Source organism: Phyllostomus hastatus, unplaced genomic scaffold (assembly GCF_019186645.2).
Source record: "Phyllostomus hastatus isolate PE091 unplaced genomic scaffold, TTU_PhHast_1.1 phas_contig_150, whole genome shotgun sequence".
NCBI lineage: Eukaryota > Metazoa > Chordata > Mammalia > Chiroptera > Phyllostomidae > Phyllostomus > Phyllostomus hastatus.
In genome coordinates, this window is record NW_025333611.1 from 39,328,020 (window position 1) to 39,337,193 (window position 9,174).

Here is a 9,174-nt window from a genome sequence, read left to right on the forward strand (position 1 = left end):
CGGGAGGCCCAGGCTTCATTCAGCTGCTGGCACGGGCCTCAGCTGCACCCCGCCTGAGGCCGGCTCCCAGGGCCCGTGAGCCCCGTGGCCCTTCCACAGCTCAGTTTGGTGTTGGGTCCATGCCCCGGGGCTGCCGATGTTCTCATCTACCTCTAGCGCCTCATTCCCGGAGGGACAAGCCAGGGGCCCGTGTTTGCTTTGGCACCAAGGAGGCCCTGCAAACACTGCCCAGGATGGGCTGGCCAAGAGTCTGCAGGAAAGCACCTCGGGGTCAGCCCAGCCTCTCCCCAGTGGAGGAAAGCGAGCAGCAGGGACTGGGGGCCCCTGCGGCCACTGCCCTCCCTGCACCTGCTCCTGGCATCGGCTGGTGGGGATACCCACCCACTGGCCTGGAACGGGAGGAAGCCACCCAGCTTGGGGTGGGATAGCCTTAGGAGCACCCCACAGCTATCCAGGACCAAACTCCTGAGCCTGTGCCACCGTTAACAGACAAAGAGTCTCGGCACAGGTGAAGCTGTAATTTATCGTGAGATGAGGTTACAGCCTCAATTATCCGGTGCGCCCTGAATGCAATTACATGTGATAATAGAGAGGCTGAGAGAGACTTCAGAGACAAAGGTGAGCAGGGGTGGGGGGGGGAGCACCCTGGGACCACAGAGGTAGAGACTGCAGTGATATGGCCACAGCCAAGCAGAGGGGGGCCTCCATGAGCCGAGAGGCTGGAGCCCCAGGGGAGCCAAGCCTGAAGCCCCTCAGTTCCAGCCCGGTGACACTGGCTTCTGGCTCCAGCTCTGCAGGTGAGGAAGTGGGTTTAGTGTTCAGCCCCCGAGGGTGTGGTCAGTCATTAGCTGCCCCAGGAAACAAATGCAGAGGTGTCCCAGGGCCACGAGGCTGGCGCCCGGGCTCAACATGCCCCCCAGCTGCCCCCAACCCCGCCGTAGATGGTTCAGAAGGGGCAGCATGGAGGCCTGGTGTGGGGCAAGGGGCTGGGCCAGCCTGGACTGAGTCCCAGCCTTGACCATCAGGACTCAGGAGCCAGAGGCAAGTCCCTTGGTCTCCTTGGTGGAGAAACGGGGACACAATGAGATGCACTTTGCTGGATATCCGGGGAGGAGGGGTGTACTGGTGGAATCAGAAATTTGGGGTGCACATGAGGAGGCTTACCATCACTGTGCAGGTTCACGGGAAGCCAGTGACAGGCCCCCGCTAACCACGGTGGGTGAGAGTGGGGTGAGGGTTGCTTTAGAGATGAAGAGGGCCAGGAAGGCTAGGCAGGGGACCGCTGGGCGCTTGCGACCAAGAGCCAGCGCTGCTAGGAAGGCACAGCTGGCAGCCTCCGCCTCCTCCTGGCCTCTGGCTCCATCCTGGTCAGTCCCACCTGCTGTCAGCTTTCTCTGGTTCCGTCTGCTCAGTGGCAGGTGTCCCAGGTCGGCTCCCAGTGAACCCCTGCCCTGATGTCTTCGGCCCCAGCATGCAGGGGCTCGCTCCCAGGCAGGACTTGATTCAGAGGGGAGCAGCCCCACCCAGCACCCCCACACATGGTTCCTGAAGAATGCCTGACTCTGGTCCCCACAACGAAAGGAGACCCCAGGGGTCTGAGGTCTATCAGCTGCATCCCTGGGAACTGTCCTGCCTCCCCCCAACCTCACACTGGCGGGGACCATGCCCCTTGCAAAGACCCCTGTCCCCAAATTTCAAAGGGACAAGAGGACAAATGAGAACATTCTGGCACCCTCCCCACCTCCACACACACCCACTTAGGAAACTTACAATTCTCAGCTGCCCCAGCAGCTTCTCCTGAGGGCAGGTGCCCCCACCAAGCAGAGGCGGCGCTCCGGAAGGGGCCGCGGTGCAGGGCCACCGTAGCCCTGCATCCGGCCCGAGGGTGCTCAGAGACTTGTGTTGCCACAGGAAGGGGCAGGGGGCGGACACAGTCTCCTGGGTTCTCGTTGGGAAGAGCTGCTTGGCCGCATCCATGTCGTCCTCATCCCCCTTGTGCAGACATCCTGTCACCCCCAAACCAGCCTCCACCCTGGGGAGCCCTGCTGCCGCCTAGGGGCCACAGCGAACCCCCCACCCCCCGCCCTCGCCTTGCCCAGGCTCCAGAACCCCTGCTTATCGGGAAGACGGCAGCCCACGAGGCTGGCTCAGGTTTTTCGGGAGGGCGTTGGCCAGAGCTGTGTCCTTCAGCAAGTGCTCCTGGAGAGGACGAGGCCGGGCACCATGGGTAGTGAGGCCACCAGACCGCCGGCCCCCACCCTGCTGCATCACGGCCGCGTCCTGGCCCTGCCTGGTGAGCAGCCTTCCCTCGATGAAATCCCTTGGAAGGTGAATTTTTACAAGTTGAAGTGCGTGTTCTATTAAAATTACTTCCACAGCAGCCAACAAAACACATATTTATGACGCAAACCTCCCAAACCAGTCACGGAAAAAGGACCAGAGGAACGGAGATGCCCGTGCGCGTGCACACACACGAGTAACCAGGGCCACTGGTCAGCCACGCCCTCTGCAGGCAGGAGAGCAGGAATGCCGGGCCCCAGGGGTTCTGGGCTGGGGTGGGCCGGGCCGGGGTGGGGGCGGGGGTGCTGGAGACCCCTGGTGACCCGGGTTGGGTGTGTCCTGGGACTCTCCCTGAAAAGGCTTGTCCCCTGGTGAACCACGTCATGGGTTAAGTATATTTTGCTCTGCAGGAGACAGATGTGTGAAACTCATCATGCCAGGGCTGATTTCAGCTCTGGCCTGGCAGCTCAGTTCATTACAGCATCATCCTGATAGGCCAAGGTTGTGGGTTCGATCCCCAGTCAGGGCACCAGAGCACATACAGGAATCAACCAATGAGTGCATCAATAAGTGGCAAAACAAATTGACATTTCCCTCTCTCTCTCTCTCTCTCTCTCTCTCTCTCTCTCTCTCTCTCTCTCTCTTTGTCTCTCTATCTCTTTCTCCGCCCCTGAAAAAAAAAAACTACTACTTTCAAAGATGGAAAATGTCCCAGGTCTTTCTGTTGGCACTGATAGCTGCCCATGGCCCCACCAGGGAGGCAGCCAGGAGGCCCAAGCACCCCACCTGCACGGCCTCCCCAGGACCAGCAGGAGCTGGGAGGCCCCACTGCATGATCCTCCCAGGCCCTGAGAACAGGGAGAGTCTGGGGTCACAGCCCTGCTCCTTCCTCCACTGCCCCCATCCCCACCCCCCGACTGCGGAGGCCAGGTGGGGCCAGGCCAGGAAGCTCATGGGCAGGGCAGAGGCCTGGCTGGGCCCCCGTGCAGACAAAGCCCAGCCTCGCTGCTGCCCTCACAAAGGACCTGGCCAAGAGGAAGTCCCGCACCCCGGGCAGGTGGGGGGTGTGAACTTCCCAGGGCCCACCAGACTGAGCAGGAAGTTGGCCAGGGCTTTGCCTATTAGCTGAGCAAACAACACCTTTCTCAGGAGGACTGGGTGGGGGAGGCCCAGCCCTGGGGAGGGGCGAGGGTGGGGTATATGAAGCCCACAGCCCCAGGCTCTGGGCAACGTCTTGGGTTCCAGGAGCATCCCCTGAGCCCCTGGCACCATGAAGCTCACCGCCGTGTTGCCGGTGCTCTGCGTGGCCCTGCTCAGCCAGTGCAGTGAGTGTCTTCCAGCCTCGGTCCCCACTCGCCATGGGCCCCACAGCCCCAGTCCAGCCAGTTTTGACCCTGTTGCCTCCACTGGGGGTACCAGGCCCCTCAGGCCAGTCCTCTGGTGTACCCCGCCTGAGTCCTCAGGCCTCCTCTCATGGCCCTGCCTGCCCCAGTTTCTCTTCCTCCCCCAACCAGAGGCTCTCCCAGCCTTGGGCTGGTGTGAGCACTGGCCTGGGTGGGAACATCACCTGCCCTCTGCATCACCCTCCAAGGCCCAGTGCCTTCCTCAGGAAGCCTGCCCAGGCACCCCTCAGGGGGACTCTGACCCTGTGTTCAGCCAGCTCCCTGCTGGGCCACAGCTCTGTGCAGTCATTGAGCGAGGGGGAGGGTAGCTGGGAGTGCTGGCAGGTCCCAAAGGCCCCAGTCCCCTCCCGGAGGACAGGGGCCCTCAGCAGTTCCCCTGGGGGCCTGGGCAGGCACAGGTGGGCCACTCTTCTCTGTTGTGTTTGCAGCCACAGCCTTCTTCATGGGCTCCAGGATCAAGCCTGAAGTCCCAGCTGTGCCCGTCCTCACCCCTGCCCTAGAGGCTGGGGCTGGGGCCCTGGAGACTGGGGCCGGGGCCCTGGCTGGGGCCGGAGCCCCGGCTGGGGAATTGCCCGTTCCCTCCCTCAACAGCTTCGGCCCCCTCATGCTCCTGAAGCTCTTGCTGACCAATCTGGGCATCCCGGTGCATCATCTGGTGGAGGGCTCCAGGAAGTGTGTAACTGAGCTGGGCCCCGAGGCTGTGGGGGCTCTGAAGTCACTGCTGGTAAAGGGGGCATCTGCCACCCCGCTGTGTGTGCTGCCCTTCCCCCTGGACACATGCCCTCCACTCCTGTAAACCCACGACAGGACCGCCTTTTACCCACCCCCGGGAGCTCGGTGGCCTCTGGTGGGAACCAGGTGGACCAACCATATCTGAACAATGTGGCACTGCAGAGGGCCCAAGGGGGTTAGGTGGGGATGCGCCCGTCAAGGGGACACCACCCATGTCTGTCCCAGCACAGCAGGCAGCCTGAGCCCCACAGAAACCTGGCCAGGGCATCAGCAGTGCCTCTCCCAACAGCCCCCAGCTGCACGGGCCTCCCTGCTCTGGGGACACACTCACTCTTGGCTTCTCCTTCCAGGGAGCCCTGACATTCCTGGGCTGAGCAGCGGCTGAGTATCCCTGCCTTGGGGCAAGATGCTGCCACCTTCAGGCCGGGCACCCACACCAGCCCCAGCCCCGCACCCTTTCCTCCTGTCAATAAATAGTTAAGAGCAGCTCTGGGCTGATGCCTTCTTGCCTTCACACCCCTGCCCCCCTTCATCCCTGCTGGGAGCCACGGTGCTGCAGGAGGAGGAGCCTGGGCCTGGGCCTGGACTGGGGAGGGGTGAAGACTGCCTCTACTCCTCAGGAGGGCTGTGTGTGTGTGTGTGTGTGTGTGTGTGTGTGTGAGAGAGAGAGAGAGAGAGAGAGAGACAGAGAGACAGAGAGACAGAGAGACAGAGAGGGAGAGAGAAACCACTGATACTGGTATGGGGCAGAGCCAGCAATTAGAGGAGACAGATTGGGCAAGTATCAAGGTAGACTGGGTTTAAAACTAAATTGAGAATTTTTTTTGCCATTATGGTTTGTAATGGTTTATGAAGCACGGGAATTATCTAACTTTTGAAGAGCGGCAAGAACTCTCCCAACAAACAAAGCCCTTTGTTGCTAATATGTGAAAATGTTTTCCTCCCTTACTGCTGATTTCTCCCGTGGAAGGGGCAGGGCTGAGGCCCGCAGGAAGTCTACCAAGGGTTTGCATCCCTGTCGTTCAGGGGCAAAGCCCCTGGCTGCGACCCCTCTGCTATGCCAGAGGGCTGACTGACCCTGGTGCTGGTGGGGTGTCCAGACACGGGGGTCTGTCTCAGGGAGCACATCCCACGAGCACGCCCCAGCCAACACCTGTGCCACTGATAAATGACAGCCCTGTAAGAAGCACGCATCCACTTCAGGTTTCCTGGGAAGGCCCCTCCCTGTCTTGCCTCTCAACACCTGAGGACAAACTGAATTCATTTTATCTATTTTACATTAAAGCATGGGTCTGGCCTTTTTCTGTCCTTATTTTGACAAAAAAATTCAGGGATTTAATTTTTGGCCATTTTAACATATTCATAGTCAAGCTACAACAGGGAGGCCGCTTGGATCCAGATTCAATGTAAATCTCAAAATAAAATAAAATGAAATAAATTTTACCATCATACATTGCCCTGAGACTCTCACGGGTCCTGAGTCTGCAAAGGTCTGGTCTAGACAAAGATGCAGCAGTGTTAGATGGGTCTCTGAGCATCTGTGGGGAAGAAGGCAAAGGGACAGGACCTGGCTCTCCATCGCTGCCAAGGTGTCACATCCGGGCTCTCGGCAGGTTGTCCGATACGAGCTTCACAGTTAATGCAGTGGGTTAAAATACTCAGCAAAATCACTGAAGCACATCGTCTGCTATAGGAACTGTTGAGACTGCTGGTGGGCTTGGGGCCTAGATGAAAGTCCATTCTGAGACAGCCCAGCCACTGGCCACCTGGGGAGCCTTCCCAGGAAAAGCCTAGAGGGGAATCTCCCTGCTTCCCAGGAGAGGAAGACCAGGAGCACTGTTTGAAGCCTCAAGGCTACCTGCCACTGTCGATCGCCGATCCCACTGTCAGCAGATTCCCGAGGAGACGAGACCAACTGTGATCACGGGGAAGGGGAGATATGGGGGAGAGAAAGCTATTTAAATATCATAGTTTGCCACCCTGGCCAGGTGACTCAATTGGTTAAAACCTCATCCTGTGCAACAAAAGTTTGCAGGTTCGATCCCCAGTGGGGGCGTGTGTGGGAAGCAACTGATCACTGTTTCCCTCCCAAATCAATTAAAAAAAAAGTCCCCAGGTTAGGATTAAAAATAAATACCTTATTTTGCTAATTTCACTTAGTAACCATGTAATGATTATACATGATATAAAAGACCAAAGAGACTTCTGGCCAAGAGGGAGGCGTAGGTAGACACACTGGGCCTCCTCGCACAATCAAAAGAAGGACAACAATACATTTAAAAACAAAAAACAACCAGAACTGACAGAAAGTCAAACTGTATGGAAGTTCGACAACCAAGGAGTTAAAGAAGGAACACCCACCCAGATGGCAGGAGGGGCGGAGACAGGCAGCAGCTCAAAGAGGACTGGAGGCAAGGCAGAGGCTGGAGTGGCAGCTGGAGGACCGGGTCCCACATTCATGTGCAGATAAACCGGGAGGAACAACTGGGGAGCGAGACAGGCCCACAACCCAGGATCCCAGTGGAGAAATAAAGCCTCAAACCTCTGACTGAAAACACCTGTGGGGGTTGAGATGGCAGCAGGAGAAACTCCCAGCCTCACAGGAGGTTCATTGGAGACACCCACAGGGTCCAAGAATGTATACAAGCCCACCCACCTGGGAATCATCACCAGAAGGGCCCACTTTGCTTGTGGGAAGCAGGGGAAGTGACTGAAAGCTGACAGAGAGCAGAGCAAGTGGCACTGTTCCCTCTCAGACCCACCCCCATGTACAGCCTCACAATGTAGCAATGTGGGTTGCCCTGCCCTGGTGAACACCTAAATCTCTGCCCCTTTCTACATAACAGGCCTGGGAGACTACCCCCCAAAAAATGGCCCAAATGAAAGATCAGATCAAAGCTCTAGGAAAAATACAACTAAGCCATGAAAAGATAGCCAATCTGTCAGATGCACAGTTCAAAACACTGGTAATCAGGAAGCTCACAGACTTGGTTAAATATGGTCACAAATTAGAGGTAAAAATGAAGGCTATGCTAAATGAAATAAAGGAAAATGTATACGAACCAACAGTGAAGGGAAGGAAACTGGGACTCAAATCAACGATTTGGATCAGAAAAAAGAAAGAAATATTCAACCAGAACAGAATGAAGAAACAAGGATTCAAACAAATGAGGAGAGGCTTAAGAATCTCCAGGACAACTTTAAACATTCCAACATCCGGATCATGGGGTTGCCAGAAGGAGAAGAGGAAGAACAAGAAATTGAAAACTTATTTGAACAAATAATGAAGGAGAACTTCCCCAATCTGGCAAAGGAAATAGACTTCCAGGAATCCAAGAAGCTCAGAGAGTCCTGAAGAAGTTGGACCCAAGGAGGAACACACCAAGGTACATCATAATTACATTAGACAAGATTAAAGAGGAGAGAATCTTAAAAGCAGCAAGAGAAAAGGGGACAGTTACCTACAAAGGAGTGACCATGAGACTATCAGCTGATTTCTCAAAAGAAACCCTGTAGGCCAGAAGGGGCTGGAAAAAAGTATTCCAGGCCATAAAGGGCAAGGAGGACCTACATCCAACATTACTCTATCCAGCAAAGCTATCATTTAGAATGGAAGGGCAGATAAAGTGCTTCCCAGATAAGGTCAAGTTAAAGGAGTTCATCATCACCAAGTCCTTATTATATGAAATGTTAAAGAGATTTATCTAAGAAAAAGAACAATAAAAAATATGAATAGTAAAAAGACAATAAAGTCATAGTTATTAACAACCAAATGTAAAACAAAAACAAACTAAGCAAACAACTAGAACAGGAACAGAACCACAGAAATGGAGATCACCTGGAGGGTTAGCAACAGGGGAGTGGGAGGGGGAGAGAGGGGGAAAAGGTACAGGGAATAAGTAGCATAAATGGTAGGTAGAAGATAGATGGGGGAGGGCAAGAATAGTATGGTAAATGTAGAAGCCTAAGAACTTATATGTATGACCCATGGACATGAACTACAGGGCGGGGGGGGGAATGTGGGTGGGAGGGGGTGTGCAGGGCAGAGGGGAATAAGGTGGGGAATGGGACAACTGTAATAGCATAATCAATAAAATATATTAAAATCAATAAAATAAATAAAAGACCAAATAAACAATTTTAAAGCAATGGCCAGTTCCAGGTCTTGAGCAGCAAATGTTAAAGATGAACCTAGGACATTTCTTCACACCCGAATAGAAGGAGGCCCTCCATTCTGTGCTTGAAAGACACAGGGACTGGTTTGAATCAAGCTCCCACTGGCCAGTGATGGGGTAATTTGAACATAATAAGGCAAATCCTTTACCCATAGTTCATTGAATGTGATTAAATATCATGTCTTTTAATACCATGTTTTTCATACAGGGAATAAAATCTGTATGGTAATTTTTAGAGAACACAAGGAATCAACCCATTATTTTGAAAACTGGTAAATATTTTTTAAAGAATGCTTAGCACTTTGAAATATACACAGAAATACTTACAGATGAAATGATAGGACGCCTGGACTTTGCTTCACAATAGCCCAGCGTGGGCACCACGGAGGGCTGGCTGAATCCAGGGGGGCCACTTGGGAGGAATGGGGAATCACCAGGAAGTCGTTCTCTGCACTCTGGTGTATGTCAGAGACACTTCAAAATGCAACGTTTAAAAAGGAGAGATGAAAAGAAAACATGCACATGCGTGATAAGGGACAAGTAGTCTGAGAATGTAAAGAATTTGGAGTCAACTGGAAAAAAAG

At 54.6% G+C, this 9,174-nt stretch overlaps 1 protein-coding gene across 2 annotated transcripts; it reads left to right on the forward strand.

Annotated features, from left to right (window-relative positions):
- Positions 1-3,466: 3,466 nt before the first annotated feature.
- Positions 3,467-4,900, forward strand: SCGB3A1 (secretoglobin family 3A member 1). 2 transcript variants are annotated; one of them, XM_045828519.1, is made up of 3 exons: positions 3,467-3,605; positions 4,112-4,407; positions 4,766-4,900. In XM_045828519.1, exons 1-3 carry the CDS (start codon positions 3,551-3,553, stop codon positions 4,787-4,789), a joined length of 375 nt encoding a protein of 124 aa, XP_045684475.1. In that variant the 5' UTR covers positions 3,467-3,550; the 3' UTR covers positions 4,790-4,900. The 2 variants fall into 2 exon arrangements, with proteins under 2 accessions (XP_045684475.1, XP_045684482.1); XM_045828526.1 differs by having other exon boundaries at positions 4,112-4,355.
- The last annotated feature ends 4,274 nt before the right edge of the window (positions 4,901-9,174 follow it).

Coding starts and splice junctions, on each gene's coding strand:
- SCGB3A1 (XM_045828519.1), top strand. CDS start 3,551: ATGAAGCTCACCGCCGTGTTGCCGGTGCTCTGCGTGGCCCTGCTCAGC. Junction 3,606..4,111: donor GGCCCTGCTCAGCCAGTGCA/GTGAGTGTCTTC, acceptor TTGTGTTTGCAG/CCACAGCCTTCTTCATGGGC. Junction 4,408..4,765: donor GGGCTCTGAAGTCACTGCTG/GTAAAGGGGGCA, acceptor TTCTCCTTCCAG/GGAGCCCTGACATTCCTGGG.